The 21,308-nt window shown below is 35.5% G+C and overlaps 1 protein-coding gene and 1 long non-coding RNA gene across 3 annotated transcripts; both read right to left on the bottom strand.

Annotated features, from left to right (window-relative positions):
• Positions 1-1,145: 1,145 nt before the first annotated feature.
• Positions 1,146-1,997, bottom strand: LOC135438029 (uncharacterized). Its single transcript, XR_010437797.1, has 3 exons — positions 1,730-1,997; positions 1,464-1,648; positions 1,146-1,401 (listed from the first exon to the last, which is right to left on the bottom strand). It is a non-coding gene; the product is annotated as an uncharacterized LOC135438029 (long non-coding RNA).
• Positions 1,998-2,408: 411 nt separating this feature from the next.
• cdi (center divider) lies at positions 2,409-21,056 on the bottom strand. 2 transcript variants are annotated; one of them, XM_064696172.1, is made up of 9 exons: positions 20,624-21,056; positions 16,839-17,018; positions 16,151-16,597; positions 8,960-9,081; positions 7,329-7,527; positions 7,188-7,273; positions 6,717-6,972; positions 4,897-6,653; positions 2,409-4,841 (listed from the first exon to the last, which is right to left on the bottom strand). In XM_064696172.1, the coding sequence occupies exons 3-9, from the start codon at positions 16,586-16,588 to the stop codon at positions 4,019-4,021; spliced, it is 3,681 nt and encodes a 1,226-aa protein (XP_064552242.1). In that variant the 5' UTR covers positions 16,589-16,597; positions 16,839-17,018; positions 20,624-21,056; the 3' UTR covers positions 2,409-4,018. The 2 variants fall into 2 exon arrangements, with proteins under 2 accessions (XP_064552242.1, XP_064552241.1); XM_064696171.1 differs by having other exon boundaries at positions 16,151-17,018; positions 20,624-21,055.
• Positions 21,057-21,308: the final 252 nt, after the last annotated feature.

Here is a 21,308-nt window from a genome sequence, read left to right as displayed (position 1 = left end):
CCTCCTAGCTGATGTCCGTGTTTTATTGCTGATGTTTTTATGCTTGATGCCCTATAACTGCCACTACCTTCCTCAATGGTCTGCAAAACCGTCTATGATGATCATATTTAATGCCTTATACTGTATATTGTTCTTGATGTGCCTCCCGTTATGCCCTGTGCCATATTACTGATGTACTTATGCTTGATAATCCACAACACTACCCATTATGACGTCTATTGAGCAAATCCTGTTAACTGATGCCCTTATGCTTGATACTCTAAAATTTCTCTCTGCCACTACACCATCCACGATGCTTACGTCAACCGTACTACGATGTACTTGATACTCCTCTTGATGTCCAGAGCTAGCGTAATACATATACTGACTGAAGCTGCTTCCAAGCCTTCGTGTCCCTGTGCACGATCACCTGGCCAGTTTATACTGCCCCCAGCCAAGCCTTTCGTGCCCCTTGTGCGCGATCACCTGGCCGGTTTTACCGTGCCCAGCTCCACACTAATTCACCCACACATTATGCACTGGTTTTTCGACAAGTTACTTTATCAACTGTTAGCCTTTCTCCTAATCTTCACTTCAATTAATACAACTCTGTCATGCGCATCTCTGCTGATATGCATTCCTCCCAATACAACGAACAGAACAAGTTTGTCTCGTATACCAGGAGCCCTGTCTAAAATCATGTGCAGCCTAGGTGAGCAAACTGACTATACTATCCAAAACAACGAACAGGACATGTTTGTCTCGTATACCGGGGGCCCTGTTTAAAAACCATGAGCAGCCTAGGTGAGCAAACAGACTCGACTCTATCTCGGTATGATTATCATGCAGATGATGACTAAAAGTATTGCATGCTTTTTGTAAAAGTCTTCCAAAGTCTCCGTCTAGGATACTCTTCATAATTATCCTTACGATCTCTATTAACAAACTAATTTCCAAATTAACCAATCTCTATCAACTTTCTGGAGCATTATAATTATTCAATATGCACATGCATTCCGCTCTGCATACTAGAATAGAGACAATGCCAAGACCGCAACCGTGTATGTTCTAGTTATGCTGTCGGCAGCTTGTTCATATTACAATTTCTCGTACAGTTGAACAACTCCCATGGTCTTTAATTTCCAAATTAACCAATCTTCATAAACTTTCTGGAACATTATAATTATTCAATATGCAACTTGCTTTCCGCTCTGCATACTAGAATAGAGACAATGCCAAGACCGCAACCGTGTATGTTCTAGTTATGCTGTCGGCAGCTTGTTCATGTTACAACCATCCACTCCTAATAAACTTTTGCATCATTCATTTGATGTCTTTGTCATTTATCCAGTTGCACAGTCACACAACATTACCCATAAATAAACTTACTCTATACATTAAAAATCCATCGCACGTCAGTCTCTATGAGAGGGGAGACGCACAAACGACAACGCATGGTAACCAGTTAAAATTTGTTGTCATACCTGGCATTGCAGCAGCAGGGTATTCAAGGTGTTTTTTAGTCCTGCCCTTTGTCTCAAGCAGTAGTTTTTTCATCTAAGTTGCCCTGCACTCTTGCCATTACTACGCCACCTCCTCTCCCTTACAGCACTATATCAAAACAGCTGGCTTATGGCATGTTACGTACAATAAATGCTGTCGTCGCTTTCTGTCCAAAGATGTTATGCTCAATTAATTCACAATCAAATCAAGAAATGAGACAAACACAAATACACTTGCTCTATCTTACCGGGAAATACCCATGATCTATCAAACTAAGTATTGTGATTAATTTTAAGCTACAAATTTTGTTAACTGGAATTTTGTAAACATCTATCTTAAATAAATCCGGACAAGCTATGCTGCCTACATATGAATGTGGAGCGTGTCTGTGAGGAATATGTTGCTGCACCATGGCCAAGCGGGAACCAATTCCTCCTGTGTGTTCAGTCTTATTCTAATCACTCACTCGCTTCCATTTGAATGTATGGTATCTGTAAATGCTTTGTCAATTAAAAGGAAAAGGTAGACAGCTACAATACGATTACGATTTCACTGGTGCTTTAAAATCTACCGACGACGGCTTCACATTGTCCACCTGCGAGATGCGCAAATTTAATAAGTTGAATTTTTAATGAATGTTAAAAAAATGACAAATTGGTGAAGATTATAGACATTTTCAGACAAAGCATATTTGAACATACATATATATTTCTATAAATAGCGACAAACGGTATTTTAACACAACAGCTTATTTTTTAATAGGCTGTTTCTATAGGAGTGACTTGCTTCTGTAGTCTAATAGTGATGAGATTTTCATGGTAGAGCGCAATCGTAATTTATCACGTATGATTCAAGTTCAATTACGAGGCTTTTAAAACCAACAATTAGTAAGTGTTCCGACCCGGCTCATACGGATCTACGTTAGGTTTACAGTTAAAAATTATTTATATTTTTTATTAAACTCGGAATTAGATAGTTCCCTTTAGAGTCTGCTCACAATAGTGTTATTATTTGTTAATGTTAAATAAGAATTTGCAAAATCAATACATGTTGAATGGTTCTAAGGCTTGGATTTAATCAACGATGTGCCTGAAGAATTAATAATTTTATTGTTAAAAAAATATTAATATAATACTTTAGGTATTCATTAAAACATTTTCCAGGATAGATAGAGTAATTATAAAACAATTTAACATGTGCAATGGAGGTTGAAGTACTTGGACGATTTGCAGTTTTTAGTTCTACATTTTTAAAATTAAACTTATATACATCTTACACCAAGGCCTTAAAATATGTGGACAGCATGACTTGATTTCAGTTTTATAAGTACTCAGGCTGTCCGGGAATCTACCACATGAAATTTAGACTCAGTCTTAGGTATGTGTTCATGAATTTATAGTTGCTAATTTCATGACCAACTGCAACCAATCCCATCTATTTAAAGTCAATAAAACTGTATAGCCACCAACTTTTAATGGGATCTTCAAGTCTCTTCAGCTCAACTTAGAAAGGTCAACATTAGTAGACAAAGCTTAGATTCTAAAAGTACTATTAACTAGCATGTATTGCACTCTGCAATATATACAATTGTATTCAATATATTGTTTAAATATATATATATGTGTATCCATATGTGAATATATCAGTTAATTTATATGAAAATGTACAAATAAATATACTTACAACATATGTACAAAAACACACATTGTTCTTCTTACATAAATCTCTGATCGTTTTTAATATTAACGTGTACTTAATATTGTAGTTTTTAATGTTTTGGCAGGAAGATAAAATTTATATTTTTAATTGGCATCAGCTACAAGCGGTATACATTAATACGCACACCAAGTTATTCTCGGTGATTAAATAGTGCACAATAACGATCATACCTAAATCAGTTTTGGTATTGATGGTAATAGAGATTATGTTTAGTTACTGATGCATGGTTCTGTTGAAATATGTTTACTTTATTTTCTTTATAATACCTATTTGCCCATTCTTCTGGGTCGAAGGTATAATAAATACAAATATGCAGATATACATAGTTATTATAGTTATGCCTTTTTCGGAAGTTTAAAAGCTATAGAATTAAATAATGTAAATAAATACTTTTTTTGATTGAATATATAATAATTTACTAGATTTGCATAAATTAAAAAGGACTAGGAACCAGTACAAAATATAAAATAAATGTTCCGAAATCAAAATAATTTTATACATACTTCTGGGAACATATGAATTGAAAGACCTATTATACTTAATTTTAATATCCATAAAGTTTATTCTATTATAAAAATATATGTAAAATAGTATTTTAGTGCTAACGTTTAATCGGTGAAAGATATGATAATTGAATTGGAAACCAGAGAATACCAAAATCTATACAACTAAATATTTCGTGTGCAATCTGGTGTATTCTGATCAAGCTCTCAAATGTTAAAGAAATTTTCCTGATACAATACCGAAAGTAAAAAAAACCGCCAAACATTTTTTAAAATTGCTTAATAAATATAAAGTTAAGTTTAACTCAATATGGCTAGCCACCTTGTCCACTGCCCATTGATTGTTGTTGCTGCTTTTTCTTGTCGAATATGGATAACTTTGACCTGACTGCCCCTTCACACACCATAATACGCTGTTGAGACGGCTTCTTGTCCAATTCAAAGCATAATGAATCGGTATTTAAATGTCTTTTGAAATCTGAATATCGATGCGACTCGCATGACAGATAACTGGAGCCCAGCGCGGAAGCAGCTACAGCAGCTGCAACACTACCATTACCATTACGAGTATACACCGAAGCCGGCAAAGAATCCTGTCGCTTTCGTTCAAAGTACTCTACTATTTTGGCTATTTGTGCAGAACGCGTACTGGGCAATGCGGTAAAAGAACGATCATCCCAAAGAAGCGAATCTGAGCTGATGTCATCAGAGCTGTCCGTGTAGATGGACGAAGTGCGGTTCTTGCAGTAAAGCAATTGATTCGTGGAAAACGGGCTGCGTTGCAATAGGGAGTGTATCTCCGAATCAAGAGCCAATCGATTGATTATGCCAGCTGTCGCTGGCATCTGTGAATCCGCAACATTGGCACTTACTAATGAGTGGTGACAAGTATAGCGCCGATGGTGTGTGGGCGGAGGTACAATTTCAGGATCCAATTCATCCAAAGAATCCAACGCTGTTGAGGAGGATGTGTTACCGGCGATTGCTGCACTTTCGTTATCTAAAAGCAAAAGAGATGATGAGGTTGTGGGAGAATCACTGTGATGATGTTGTGTAACTGCAGCAGCAGCCACTATTGCGGTGGTTGAAGTAGGGGTTGCATAGTAACAGCATCGACAAAGACTTGCCAGTTTATCACTGAAAATGAAAAACGTTAAACGACATCGACATTTGACGATCACAAAGTGCTTACTTTAGTTTATGATTTGCCAAAGTTTCAATCCTCAGCTGTGGTTTTAACTGGTCATAGCAGCAGTTGCTATTGTTGCCACTACCGGCGCAACCGACAACTAGCGATCCAATGCCGCATAACTGTCGGCTGTAACTAGTGGTGGTTGTAGCCGCATCCGATTCTTCATTAAAGCACGAAAAGAAACCACTTTCAATGGAATCACGCCGGGTCAGGTTTCTTTTTGGGGGGAGTGGCTCGCAGGAATTTTTTTGCTCATTCGGTTCGCGGTCAGTGACTGCAGAAACTGCAGCGAGTGATTTTTCATTCTGAACGAAACAAGTAGGAGTCGGGGTTATTATTGCCACGTCTTTTTCCGATAAGCTACTTTTGGAAAGCTCTTTGCAGTACTCATCCTTTTTTTTTTCACAAGTCATTTCTGTGTTTAGTTTAACAGGGGTCAACGTGTTGGAAGAGGAGCTTGTTTTTAATAATGCCGTAACTTCAAGCTCGCTTTTACTGTACTTCATAATAGTTCCGCTGCTTCCACGAAAAAGTGGATGTGTGTACAGTGAGTTTGCGCGATATTTACGTGAGACTGGCATTATAGATGGACGTATAGCGCTGTCATCACTGCTAGACTCAGCATCAGCGCAATTGCCTCCTCCATCAAGATCTTCGCCCTCTGAGTTACAATAATCACAATCGTCAATATCAGTAAGAGCTGATGTTACAAGAGAAGCTATTGCAGCCGTTCCAGAAGCTGCCGAATTGCTGCTCCGTTGAGGCAACTTCAGTTCGATAGCGCTGTACTTTCGCGTCAGTTGTGGCGAGACAGGTAAGCTCTTTGGTTCGCTACAAGTAGCTGATTTTTTCGAAGCACAATGTTTAACTTCGATTTCAGTGCCAGGCGTCATGGTTTTACCCTGCATTGCGACTAGCTCCTTAAAAAATGGAGCAGACATCTCAAAGCACGAGCTAAATAAATCGCCCACGCCCGCAGCGTATGTCTTTGGATTAGCGCCTAATATCTTCTTAACACCTCGAAGTTGTGCTAGCGCCGTAAAAGGGTTTGGTTTCACCCCGTTGTGATCCTTCGTTGACGATGGTTTGTATTGCGGATCCTTAAGGCACATTGTTTCACCCACTTTGCGAAGCGTTAGAACTGCCGTTACTGGTGGCAAAAGTGGCAGTGTTTCCGATATGTTCGTAGTTGGTAAAAGGACCGAAACCGTTTGAGAGTCCCCTAATTGTCGTGGTGGCGTCGGCGAATGCGTAGAGGATCGCTGTCGTTGCATTTGATGACAACGCGCTTTATCACTGGGTGATGTATGCAGCGGAAAGTGTATTATATTCTCACTGAGTGAACGGCGGTGTAACAGAATTTCCGCTTCTAGCTTTTGTGTAGCACGACGAACGCGTGATTTTAAAATATGTTCGTCATATTCGCTGCTCCCCGCCAACCAATTAGGCGTGCATGGTAAAGCCGCAGAAGCTGACTTACAACTAATACCGGTACTGGGGAAACGAAAACCATCTTCATCAACGTCTCGTTGGACGCGCGGTGTCAGCACACCGGCTGGTGCTGTATAAATATTAGCAACAGTTGGGGCAGTGCCTAAACTTATCCCATTTTCTATATCACTACCGTTCAAAGAACAATTTATTAATTCCAGCGAGCTCAGTGGACTCGCGCACCTTGACTCGTGCTCGCACTTTTCTAAAAGCAGCGTCAGCTTTTTAGTTGTATCACGGAAAGTAGGTCGACTTTTGGGATCGTACTGTGTTAAAAAAAGAAATTTTAATAAATATCTTCACATATCTATACATCCTCAAGAACTTACTAGACAACAGTAAAATGCCAGCCTTAAAAAATCAGGTGGGGTATCCATTGGACAGAGCTCAACGAACGCCAGATAGTCAAGACCAAATGAAGCAGTGCGTGGCATCAAGTCTGGGTCAGCTTCGATGCGTGCGATAATCTCGCACTGAATAATTCCGAAAGAAAAAACATCACTCGTCTGATCGTACCATTGACCTTTTAAACACTCAGGACTAACCCAGTACGGTGAACCAACCGTTTCTAAACGCGATTTACCGCTGTAAGCGAAAAAATTAATATTAGGATGCGAAAAAAAGGATTCATATTTAAACATTAATAACAAAGTAAACAAAAAAAATGGTTTGCTGTATATTTTTCTAAATAACACATGTTATATATGTACTTAAACATATTCTTTGTTTGGGAAAGCTCTTTTAGCATAAAAATTAAAAAAATATATATATACAAATTGTCCGATATTGAATATACTTACGACTTTACTGGTATTTTAGCAGCCAATCCAAAATCACCGACAACAGCTTCATATTGTCCATCTGCAAGATGACGTACAAGCACGTTCTATTGGGAAAACATTTAATGACTTTATTCTGTTATTTAAAGAATGCGAACAAACCTTGCTTGTCAAATCTCTATGAAAAATGCCAGCGTCGTGAAGATAAGTCATTCCGCGGGCTATGCCCAGTGCCAGTCTTACTTTCTGGGCAGCGCTAAGAAATGCCTCTTGGTTAGCCAGCAGTTGCTCCAATGAACCCCCATTAATGTACTCGGTCAACGCATGTAGTTGTCCTTCGTGCACACAAACTCCCATAAAGCTGTAAAAGTAGTTGGTGTAATTATATTATAATTTGGAGCACAAGGCAAATTACAGGGAAAAAGAATTAAAACGATATGTATAGAATAGAAGAAATTGTTCAGTTTGGTTAAGATATATGGTATATTAAGATATTATATGGAAAACAAAATGTTTTCGATACAAAAACTCTTTGTTCGACCTAGTTGACCTCTCTTTTTAATTCTTCTCATATGTAAACAGCGTTCGAACGATACATTCAAAAACCAAAAAGTTCTTCATAAGAAAACAAGTTTTTTTTACCGATACTTCTTTTGATAGCAATATAATAAAGCTGTCCGATTATTATAAGATTTTGATTAAATCTGACATAGAACTGCATTTTATATGCTATTATGACAGGAAATTTGGTAGTTAACTTAATCAAGCTGGTGTACTGCATACAAATGCGATTATTATTTAGATTAGGGCCATAAGTACAAAAACTCAACAACACATTATTTATTTTATATTTATTAAAAAATAAGATGCTCTTTAATTTAAGTGTTTGGATTATCAAATCATACCAATCTATTTTTTTGTACTAACTGCGGTAAATCGCGTTTAGAGACAGTATTTTCATCGTAGTGGAGTGTCTAAAAGGGGTGTCTGAGTGTCTAAAAGGACAATAGTATGAAGAGACGAACAGAGTTTTTCGTTTGGAATTAAGATGGTTATTGCTTTCCCAGTATCGGCATTACTGGCAAGTCAGTTTCTGCGACTATACCATGCTCGCATAGCTGGTTAGTGTGGAGCAGTAAGTACGACAAAGGTATTATACAACTTTGTGTTCAACGTGGTACACGGAATCTAGAAGGCGATTTGTTAAGCTTGTGCTTCAAGATTTTCGTTCCTTTTTTGCAATGCAGGATAAGATTATGATACCCGGCAGGGTTCTACGAAAGCATCTGCTAATTAAAGCGAACTAAAATGGATACCTGTATTTTCGAAACTAAAGCGTTAGTACAGCGCTATCGACCTGAAGTTGTCTCAAAGGAGCAGCGTAACGACAGCTTTTGAAATGGCCGCAATAAATTCTCTTATAATACTTATCAAGGTCAATATCACATCTGTTATTTGTGGAGGCAGTGAACTATTATGAAGTGGAGTAATACAAGCTTGAAAGCCAGCAACTCCCCCAATACACTGCTCCCGGGAAATAGAACCGCATATTTGATTACTGGCCAAATTTGAAATAATTTATCTATAAATAAAAATAAAATTTTATCAAAATCCGACTTTTACCGTCATATAGCTCCCAGAAGAATAATATCAAATCTCTTATTTGCATGCAACAAAATAACCTTTTTTTATTCGCTTTGTAAAAAAGTGTTTTTAAAACACATTAATACTATTCCGATTATGTTATTGCTGAAGCAAAACCCTATTAAATATTTAAAATTATAAACACTTACCTTAATATGTTAGCATGAGACAATTTATTGAGCAACTGGACTTCCCGCAACATGTTAGGCCGATTGGCGCGCAATTGATTCATTTTTAGCACCATCACCTCTCCAGTAGTGCGATGGGTGACCTATATATAAATAAAATCAATAATTATATAATGAAGTTGTGTACTTCTGACCTAAAACCCAAAATTAACAAGAGGACTCTAGCTGGGAGTACTCGACTAGAACCTACCCTGACTGCGCGCTAAGAAACATTTACAAACGTTCTATATGATATAATGATCCGATGTTGATAAAATGTTGTTTATATACGAGAAGCATAGTGGAACTTATAAGTGCAGAGTTTGGTCAAGATATCTTGATAAACAAAAAGGTCTTCCATAGAAAAACTTAATTTTCGACCGATCGTTCCCATGGTAACTATATGATATAGTGGACCGATGTTAACCAGATTTGGTATATTTATGAGGAGCATAGTAAAGCTTATAAATGCCGAGTTTTGGTAAGATACCTTGATAAACAAAAAAAGTTTACAAGATCCAACCTTTGGACCGATCGTTCCTACGGCAGCTATATGATATGGTGGTTTGATCCGGCTGGTTTCGAAATATGTACTGTCGCAAAAAAAAAGGCGGACCAATGCAAAGTTGCAAGGCGAAAGAATAGAAAAATACAGACGAACATGTCTATATCAACTCGGCTGTTGATGCTGATCTAACATATATATATTATGGAGTCGAAGATAGCTCCTTTTAAGCGTTATACTTTTCATGAAAAAATTAGAACACCCCTACAAGGGTTTAAAATTTCTGTGATATAACTTATCCAAGCATGCGATCTCAAATGTGGTACATGTATATTTGATTATTTGGGTCTTCATACGACATTCACTTTAAATCTACATGCCTCTTTTCCTTAGATTACAAACTGTCATTAGGAATTAAGTATCTATTAGTTGGAAATTGTGACTTAAAATGTATACTTTTTTTGTTTAATAATGATAAAGAGTGTATATTATTTTTCTATGCCACAACATCTATTATTCGTAAAGCCGATTGCTGTATCTTAAATAGTATTTTCACTTTCAGTTAAGTGAGAAATAGCCAGTGCGGAAATAAAACAAGAAGCAATTGGCAAACGCCACAAGAAAATCCTTTTTCCACTAAAACCAAGATTGAACAGTAATGCCAAAAACCTGTCTGCCGCCTGAGACGTCTATTTGAGGCAAACCTGACAGCAGGTTACGAAAAACCCGCCTTCTGTAGTTTGTTACACGGACAATTAACTTGCAGGTTTCAGCTCCGCTCATACGGGGATATTCCCAAACGGAGAAACAAGTTTTATAAAGCGGCATTGACCACGTTTGACATCGATTGCATCGGCAGCGAAATTTTTTAACTATTTCCACATGCAATTTTGTTTACTGTTAACAAATATTTAATACGATTTAAAGCGGATTTTCATTTTTCATTTTCAAACAAGTTTTAAGTCAAAAGTGATTACCAAAATTTGATGATGCCCATGTACAGTAATTTTTTATACTCTAATAAAGGGGATTAAAATTTTGTCATCTAATATGTAACTCAAAAAAGGAGACATCTCACCCCCATAAAGTATATATATTCTAGATCAGCGTCAACAGCCGAGTTAAAACTTTGCCTAGGTCCCGGGGGTCCAAATTTCGGAACCGAACAGATCGGACCCCCATGTCATGTAGCTGCTATAGGAATGATCGGTCGAAAAATAGTTTCATATGAGAAAAAACTTGTTTATCAAGCTATCTTGACCAACCATGGCTTACGTTTAAAACTATGTTGCTTATTTACGAGTCAAATCTTATCATGATCGCTCTATTTTATTCGATAGCACTAAAGAAAGAATCGGTCGAAAAATATGTTTTTGTATGGCAAAATATTCGGTTTCCATTAATGAGCTTTACTATTTTTACATATCTGCAAAAACGTAAGGCAAATGTTTAAAACATTTTCTGGCTTTATGTTTTTGTCGCACGATGGCATACAAGCAAACATGTACAATGCTTGTGTGAAAATGAGTGTAACAGGCAGAAGAAGACATATCCGACGATCTATGAAATTATAAGAGCCCTCGCAGCGTGAGTTTGTTTCAAATTATAGTCCCGTTTTCATGAAATCGATATCAAAGTCATGTGTTTTGTGAGAATATTTTGGAGCTCATAGACACCAAATTAGATACGCTTACTTTTCGAAAGTTTACACAGATAGACAATATATTTTGTTTTCTGGATAACTCACCCCTCATTCCACCAAAATTTAAAATAATAAAAAAAAATGTTTAAATACGCTATTTTATTGGTCAAGTCCTTACACACATTATATCATATCTTTGGTATTTACACATATTTAGATGCCATATTAATGATCTTAAAACTTCATAAAGTTCGGACAAAAAAAGTTAAGTATATCACGAAAAAAATTTCTATAGGATGGAACTAAAGGAAGAGGCAACATAGCTACAGCGCAAACTGCAAACAACAAGCGGTATACTTGCGTGTGAGTATGATTGTAGAAGGCGTGTTGACGCAGTTAGTTGCGGGGTTCGGGGAATCTTCTAGTTAAGAACTCCCGACTTGAGGTTCCTTACTTGTTTATTGCTTAATTTAAAGAGTATTATTGCTGCCTGTTCATGCAGGGCTCTATTTAATCTTATTTTGCAGAATAGTGCTAGACTAGGGGATCGTGAATGTGGCTACCGTTTCTGAGTTCTGACCAGTAGATTGAGGTCGTAGCCATCAGCAAAGTAAACAGTTAGACTTGAATGGAATTTGGCCCAGTTTGCTTTCTTTTACGCCTGGCTCGTGTTTGTCTGTATCTAGTCTTCTAACTTGCTTTTCGTTATTTTGGCACGATTCTACTTTGTTGTGCAACTCATCAACGGCAGAGCGAGCTTTTATATAAACCCCACTGCTAAAATCAGTTATAAACAAGAATATCTGACGACTAAACGGTTTCTGTTTTTTTTTTTTTTTTTAGTTACAAGTATGTTTAACGTGCTTTGAGTATTTTTGCTTATATAAAGTAAAGTTTTCTAGCTTATTGATTACTTAACCAAGGGGGGAAATAGCTAAGTTCGACGGCAATCTTATCTACAATCACAAGCAACTTGCAACTGATTGCCTTATAGTCAAAAATAGCAAGTGGGCTTACTACTAATATATATGTATGTAATTTGAAACAACAAAGAAACATCAAAAATAATTTAGTAAATCTCCGATCCATATTAAACAGTAGGCCACATGTCAGAGCAGAGTTATACAGACATAGTAGTAGATAGTAGAGTTATGATACTGATTGCTATTAAAACTGTTTGGCCTGACTGACTGATGAGCGATGTACGCACATCCCAAACCGTAAGAGCTGGAAAGCTGTAACTTTTATTTAATGGAGGTGCTCTTCAAATAGACGAGGAGTTCATGACTTGCCATGTGCAAGTCCGGGGTATTCTCGCTTTTAGCAACATATGCTGTTAAGATGAAATATTATACAATAGCTTAATGAGGTAACGAAATTGATGCAAGAATATCTGCACTAAATGCGGCCAAAAGAATGCACGCATTTATTTTCTGACCCGAGTGGAAGAGCTGAACGCCGAGACTGAAAATTTTAGCGAAAAAAGGTTCTACAAGAAAAATAAATAAAGAAAAATAAATATATAAAATGTGTGGAAATTTCACATGTACTCACTTCAAAAACACAATACAACATTTTTGCAAAGTATAGCCCGTGGTAAGCATAAAATCAAGCAAAAAGTGAAATGCAGCAAGTAACAAATAAATAATTGCTTTTTACCCCACTCAAAATAGGTACAGTTGGCTGCGCAGTTCAGGCCAACTGCATGCCAACTAAGCCGCGCTTCAGCTCATTCAATTTCACATTTCAAATGTGAGAAAAAATTATTTATTTGTTTTCCAATGCTGTTGGCGTCTGTTAGTTCGCTCTTTACATTTTTTTTGAGACCCCGGTGCCATTAAAATAGCCGTATATATATATATATATATATATATATATATATATATATATATACCTCAATAAGTATATATATATACTTCAATAAAGTACAATAACCACATCACCCCCACTTTTTATACAAGAAAATTTGTAATTTTAGTTTCATTAATTTTTTTGAGCTGTTGCGTGCAGCGTAAAAAAGAAAGTGTAATTCAAATGCATTGTTTTTCAATTGATGTAAGATAGATGCATAAAACGCAAGAAAGAACAATTAACATTGTAGAGTTGAACACAAAATACACATGTATACATCATCTGTGAGATTTATTTCTATACTTTGATGCATATCAGCGTTACTTATAAATACTCAATTTTCAGAAGTTAATGCTAGAGTGCTTCGAAGAAAATTAATGTTTGCCCATTTATAGCTATGGAGTGGAGACGGTGACGATTGGTCAAAAAAAAAAGAAAGATATTTCATCTGTTTGTACTATTTTAAAAGCTACATTGGTGATTCTTTCAGGATTTTTATATCGATTTTTATCAATTGCTAAGAAACTGGGCAAACAGACAAGCGGACATGGCTAGCACAACTCGGCTAATGATGCTGATCAAGAATATATATACTTTATAGTGTCGAATTCATTCTGCTTGTTACATACTTTATACCCTTTTTACCCATTTTTAATGGGTTCAGGGTATAAAAATAAATAATTACAATAGTTGTCGAGGTGCAGCCGAAATATATCGGAGAAGAAATATATGTAAACAAAATTGTTTTTATTTTTGATTTTCATAAAATCTACCTCGGCTAGCTAAGTCGCCAAAACCAGCACTAAAAAAAAAATAAAAACATTTTCTACTGATTGTTCCAATAAGAGATAAGGATAAGGATTTAATATATTCTCTACAGCTAAATTTATAATAGGCCGATTTTGCTAACACCATTTTAAATAATTATCTCTAAGCTATTGATTCCAGTGGTCAAGATATTTTCCAAAAATAAATGTGTGTATTTTTGTAAGTTTTTTTTACACGGGTAAAAGCTGCTCATACTAGATTTATAGTTTATTATTTAATCTTTTATTTAACTGAATATTTTAATTTACAATAAAAAACAGTGCGATATTGAAATTTTCCCACAACGACAATGACCACTTGATTTTAAACAAAGCATTTTACTACAGTTATAACAAATGATAACGGTACTGATCGGTCTGTGTGTGTCACTGTTATGTAAGGTTTAACATACTTTCGGTAGCTGGTTTGGGTTTCTTATGCTGCGTCAAAGCTTTTGTTATTGAACATGTTTTTGCCGACTGATTAGTGCGTTAACCATTTTTACTTTTCGCCAAGCTAAGTAATTGTTATGTAAATTACTTTTCCTTTCAAATTTCTGGTCTGGCATATGCGAAATTACTACTACCTTTCTCCACTCTAGCGGTATAACTTTGACGGCAATCAATTTAGCTAGGTAGCTGGCTTAAATGCTGAACACAAAATATAAACCGTATCTGCAAGTGCAAGTGAGAATCAAACATTTGCTTCTATCGAACCATAACCCCAAAACAGAACTGTGTAAGAAAACTATAACCATTAAATACAGCTTATCCTTAATATTACCTATACGCGTTCCAACTGCCACAATGCGATGCGAAAATATCGAAAAAGCCAAACGGAATAACGAACAAGTGAACGCACTTCACACACTATAGGCATACCGCAGCATGGTGTTTATTAGTCAATGCGTATCTAAAACATATACACAATGGGTAACGAAATATCAAAAAGCCATCGAACGATCGTTCAATGAACTGAATTATAACAAAAATTCGCTCGCAAAACTCGTCTATTTAAAGCACTAGAAAGGAAAAGTTACAATTCAATTTTTGTCAATTACTACTATTTTAACATCAAAATATGCTATTTTCCCTATGAAACTGAAACAAAAATACCACATCAATAAAAAACGAGAAAGTCTGGATAATTCGGCACGCAGAAAATTAAATGCGCTTTTAGACATATGAATTACGGTTTTGCTGATATATGAGAATAGTGAAGCTGGTAAATGCTAAGTTTGATCAAAAATGTCTTGGAAAACAGAATATTTCGCCATTTAACAACACATTTTTCGACTAATTTTTCCTATACCGATATTTTAAATATTAAGCAGCATAGTTTAACTAATAAAAGCCCGATTTTATGATTCAGTCCAACAAAATTATAATACCTTCTACAAGGGTATAACAAATAATACGCGAAACTTGCCTCCCTTTTAACTAAGAGCCTTATGACTTTCGTTAAACCAAATATTTTATGACATAAACTTAACGTTAACGTCAGTGTTGTAGAAAGCATAGAAAGTGTAAAGAAAACGAAAAAGTACGAATATCTTCGGCACGACGAAAATTGAATACCCTTGTAGACATTTGCCTTACGATTTTGCAGATGTATGTGAATTGTAAAGCTCTTAAATGCTGAGCTTGATGAAAATATCTTGCAAAACAGATATTTACTATTCTGTCTACTTTGGATAAGATATACTAAAAAACAACAATACATGATATTGTGGTTCGATCTTGCCGGTTCCGAACCTATTTACAGTTTTAAAACGATAGAGACAGGGACATAGAGACAGACAGACAAACGAACGGACATGGCTATAGCAACTAGGCTCTTGATGCGTCTACAAGGCCGTAACCATATGTTGTATGGTTAGTGGTGTTATACTTTTATCACCCATTTTCTATTAAATATTTTGATGAATCTTTAGAGGAGCTCATCAGTCTTTATTTTTATTTTCAAATATTAGAAAAAACAAAATTTACGTGAACCAAAAATGGTTTCATCCGATTCCACACCGGTTTGCAGCCTTGGTTAAGATATCTTAAAATTCAAAGAAGTTTATAGAAGAACTTAATTTCTGACCAAACTTTCCTATAGCAGCTATGTGTTAAAAGTGGTCCATCCGGCCGGTTCCGATATAGAACTGAGAGACTAGTTTGCATAGAAACAGACAGACTTGGCTATATCGACTCGGCGGCTGCATATGGGGTACAAAAAGAGTTTACCATGCTTGAATTAAATAAACCCGGCTGTACCGTAACGTATGTTAGAAATAAATATCTTTTCATAATTTTTAAAAAATATACAAAGCTAAAATTTAAACAACTTTATATATAAAAAAATTCAAAGATAATACACTTACCCTGTAAACTTCTGAGAAAAAACCGGAACCAATTTTTTCTTTGACAAAATCATCCACAGAATATAATGCTGAGACCGCAGTACGCAGTGCGCGACATGAAGAGCCTGTCACAAGTCGATCAGAGGACATTGTACGCATTACCGATGCCGGTGGAAGACCGTAGCAGCTAGAGCCATTGCCAGTACTGAAGCTTTTACCGATACCGTTACTGTTATCACTGTCATTGAATACTGTAGATGACGAATCAGCCGGCGGTACATCACTATTTGCCATTTCCTTCTGACAAACCTGCGGACCGACAACTCTATAAGACGTACACATGCCCGATGTGCTTTCCTGCCACAAGATTGGCGACGAGTCCACTTGATCGCACGACTTATCACTGTAGCTGCTACTGATCTCTGGGGGGCCAGGTCCACTATGTTGATTAAGGCTCATAATTATCAGCTACGATGTATGTTTTTGTATAGAATAGAAGGTATGGAAGGATTTGTTGATGGATTTAGTAGGCCTGGTTCAACAGCAGCTCTCTTAAGCTGCGATAGTTTAAAAAAATCACATTGGCAACATTCACAACAAAACGGCAGGGGGGAGCAACACGAACACGAACACGAATACGTTTTATGTTAAGCGATCAAATTTTATATTATTTTTTTCAGGCACGACGTAGAACAACACTTTTAAATACCTATTTGGCGAAGTAAATTGACAGCTTAGAGAAAAATTCAAAACTCAATCACAAAATATTTATTCTTTTGCTCTTGCTAGTTTAGATGACAAGAAACTCTAGTAACGGTGACGTCATCTACAGATCCGTCAATTTGGCACAATTGTAGGAAGATTTTTGCATTGGAAGCGCTCCGGAAGCCTGCGGAAAAAAAAGAAGAGGAATATACAAATAACTAAACATTTAAAATTGCTTGCTTCAAATTAAACTGTAGTAGAGTAAGACACAGAAATACATACACGTGCATTTAAATGTCATTATAAAATGTAATAAAGACTTGCTGAAAACCCCCTTCCATGGTTGAAAAATGTGCGGAATTATTTTGTATAAAACGACTTTGTTTTCATTGGATCACCTACAAATTCATTTTCAAAGATTTATAGAAGAATTTGAAAAAATCCATTGGGTGAAAAATGAAGAATAAAGGTTGCATGGCCGAAAGTTTAATTTTTTGCCAGATCGTAATTGTTAATACAGTGAGAGCTCTCTTGAGCGGACAGTGAATTTCAGGCATTTTTTGTTTACTAAAGAAGACTGTCCGCCAAATAGAGGGGGAACGAGTGTAGCTTGACTTATAATGGTGGTAGAAAATGTTAGTCCAAGTGGAGTGTCCGCCAAATAGAAGGGGAATGAGTGTCCAAATGAGTTGTACGCCTAATAAGAGTCTGCTACGCCTTCACATCTGTTATATCAAAAAAAAAATCAGAGACTTCCGAAAGTTTTAAATGGGTTTTGTACTCCAACAATGCTTTTCTGATTAGACTAAGCATGAATACACCAGCAGCACAAAAACTTTAATTTGGACATGTACAGTAAACTTTTACTATTTTATTTAGTAACTTTAAGTGCACGATTGTACACAGCAAATTGAAAACGGTTCGCTTTTGAAAAGAATACTGAACTCCATTTTCTTGCTATAAAAATACACGTATATTATAATTATTTTATTATAAAATCAACTAATATATACAGTTCATTTTACATATTCAAGAAAATAAATTCCGAATTTAAATATAGCCTATCCTAATACACTTAAACTGCTGTATTTCTGTACTTACAACTAAATTCTTCAGAAGTACGAAAAAATATTGGTGAGCCGAACTGATGACATAACATATTTTGCTTTAATCACAAAAAATAAAAATACAACTTGGCAATTTCATTTTCGCCTTTTTATCAGGAAATTTGCGATAAGATAGTAGCAAAAATAGCCAAGCAAATCTACAAATTGGGTAGAAAAAATGGCTAACTTACCAGCAATGAAAGCCAATAGATATTAAAATCATGCAACCATTGTTGGACAAAATACCCAATACACATAGCGCATAGGAAATAAATATTGTTTCCACGTGATTGGCTTATGTTAGAGATGGAAAATCAGATTAAATCACTGTGCTGGTGGCTCTAATGTTCTAAGGAAACATCTGCGTATGACATTTCTGGGGGCACGAGTGCGGGCGCAATATTTTTAACTTAATCTTTAAAAATGGTCGTTTGTAGTCTAAAACTGAAGGACATCGATTTTTTTTTCTTTTTTTTTTTAAATTTTTAATTTTAAGCATCATAAGCTGCACATAAAAAACTATCCCTATTAAGGAGGAGCAGAAAAGTGGACATAACCATAAATAATTAAGAATATATATACCTTTAACACAACATTGTATACAGGCATATATTAAAAGAGTGATCCAGTCGAGTTTCTGACTAAAATATATTCGAACTATCATTTACATTCGCAGCTGTATATAAACGAAAACATACTCACGCAGTTCACTTTTTGCAGAGGATTTGTGCCTCTTTACGCATAACCACAAAATTTTCCAAGTCGACGTTGCCTAACTATATACATACATACATTCGTATCTACTTTTTCAGTCGATTTTTTTTTTTATCATTATAGCGTATAAGAAGAAAATAACAATAGTTAACAATAGTATATGTAAACAGATTATGTAAACAAAGCGATCATAAGTTGTTAAGAATAGACAAGTAAAGGGCTCTAGTCGGAAGTTACCTACTAGTGGATACCTTGAACCCTCTTCTACTACCACCAAATGCAGCTCGTGGTACCAACTTGTTTGCCTAAGCAGTAATAAATTAAAAAAAAAAAACGAGATAGAAAGCCTATATTCGGCACGCCGAAGATTTAATACCCTCCTCTTTATACACCTTTTTGTAATGCTCATAATGCTTTGCCCGTATCTAAGAAGCACAGGGAAAATAGTTAATGCCGAGTATGGTTAATATATCTTAAAAAACAAATAGTTATTTATACATGAACCTCATTTTCGACCGATCGTTCCTATGGCAGCTATATGATATTGTGATGCGATGTTAACAAGATTTTACATAAATGAAGGAAGCGTAGTGAAACTTATAAATGCCGAGTTTGGTCAAGATATCTTGATAAACAAAAGAAGTTTTTAAACGAGAACATACTTTTCGACCGATAGCTCTTATGTACTAAATTGATTTCATTCTCTTTATACCCTGAACCGCAGGACAATATTAAAAGATAGATAGCCAAGCCTACTTCTACAAAATAAATGTGTCGATTTTCATATTGGGTATTTGTTGACCATATATTGTAGTATATAAATGCAATTAAGGATATTTATTCTCTTAAATTTATGTGTTATGTAAAAAATAAAATTCGAAAATTCTAATAGATATGTCTTCTACCTCCTTATTTATTAATTATTGCGGCAAGTCATCTACTCTAACGTCGCACAATGTACAATTTTTTTTAAATTGCCATATTGGTTTAAATTAGACCTTAGATGCAAGTAGAATAGACTAGAAGGCGTACGAGAAAAACAAACGAAAGCGCAAAACACCTAGTATGCAGCAACTGACAAGGCACAAAATAAATGCAAATCAAAACTATGTATGTATGATTATTGTCGACCACCACGAAATCCAATAAGTATGAACTGAAATACTGACATCAAATAAAGGGAAAACATGACATACACACATAAATACAAACATATTTTTTAAGATAAAAAAATCATGGAAACAAAAATGATAAATATTGGTTTTACATATACTATATATGCATGTGCCAGTATGAATGAATTCACACAATAAGAAATGAAACATCTGTCGCAGCATTTGCATTTTCCATTGAAAAGTGGCTTTCCACTAAGCGAAAAATACGTTGGTATTGGAAATCGGCAGACAGTATAGACTGAGCTTCTCATCATCTATGCTAGTGTTAGTTTGCTTAAAGTGTGTGTGTGTTATTTTTACATTTCCGCTGCTTACAAAAATAGGTGCATGAGTGTTTATGTAGCCCTCCACAATAAACAGCATTCCAAGCATACACAGCCACAAAAGGCGCAGCAACATAACAGGGTAAAAGAAGAGCAAACCTTATGTATGTATATATGTATGCAAAAAATAATTATAGTTTTGTATATTCTAAATATACACATATTTTTAAATTTTACGAAATTATATACATCATTTGATTTGGAAATATTGATGTACTATCCCAGGCAAAGGTCACATCTATGGCAGCAATTCCGACGAAAATGCAGCAGAAAAAAGAATGAAGCATGTACACTCACAAATACATACGCTCACAAACACGCACACTCATACACAAGCATATTCAAGCGCAGACAAACATTCAAGAATATGTTTGCATTTATTGCTTTACGAAAAAATTCTCACCAAAAGAAAGTTAAGAATTCTTTTTTAATGTTCAAATTGATAATATATAACAACTAAGCATTATTTACCAGTTTTTTAGCTGCTATAATCCAATAAGTATGTAGTCCATGTACATATGCGTTTCTGCCTGCACTGTAAATGTATTAATTTGAACACAAGCACAAACTGGACACATAAGCCTTGCGCATTTTGCGACTTTTCATAGGAGGTAAAAATTTCACAAAATAATGCAGCCTTGTTTACTGCGTACTACATACATTCACATAAAAACGTTCATATATGTGACTTTTTTTTAGACAACAACTCAAAATTCACTGTTGTGTTTTATACAATGCACTTTATGTCGGCCGAAAAACTTAACTACATTTGAAGCGTCGACACTACTATTTTACATTCTTAAATTGTTTCGTTTGGTATATTTATATACTTATATATGCAATAGTGAAAAATCGTTTGTAAATTGTTACGACACGTGACCACGTCAAGCTTCGTTTCTGCCTCGATAATTTTAACAATTAATTTAGCAAGTGTGACCGCACTTGGCAACACAAATCACCAATAAAAATAAGGTATTTAAATCTCTTAGGACATTTTAGTATTTTTCACTCTGCTATGTTAATACTGTCTAAGATTCACATTTGCTTATCAAAATTCAGTCACACTTTAATTTTAGTTTTGCTCATCGTACTAGTCGAACAAAAATGTATGACAACTTAATAGCGAATAGCTTCAGTAAACGACATTTTTGCTGTC

This window comes from Drosophila montana, unplaced genomic scaffold (assembly GCF_035044405.1).
Source record: "Drosophila montana isolate Dmon_TW-CO22-7 unplaced genomic scaffold, ASM3504440v1 contig_3835_1, whole genome shotgun sequence".
Taxonomy (NCBI): domain Eukaryota; kingdom Metazoa; phylum Arthropoda; class Insecta; order Diptera; family Drosophilidae; genus Drosophila; species Drosophila montana.
The sequence above is the reverse complement of the archived record's forward strand: the minus strand, read 5'-3'. Positions and strand labels throughout refer to the sequence as shown.

Bases quoted from the DNA above. Each gene is read 5' to 3' on its own strand.
- cdi (XM_064696172.1), bottom strand. From the start codon at position 16,588: ATGAGCCTTAATCAACATAGTGGACCTGGCCCCCCAGAGATCAGTAGC. The intron at 9,082-16,150 runs GTAAGTGTATTA...ATTTATATATAG, and splicing joins TTTTCTCAGAAGTTTACAGG to GTCACCCATCGCACTACTGG. The intron at 6,654-6,716 runs GTAAGTTCTTGA...TTTTTAACACAG, and splicing joins TGGCATTTTACTGTTGTCTA to TACGATCCCAAAAGTCGACC.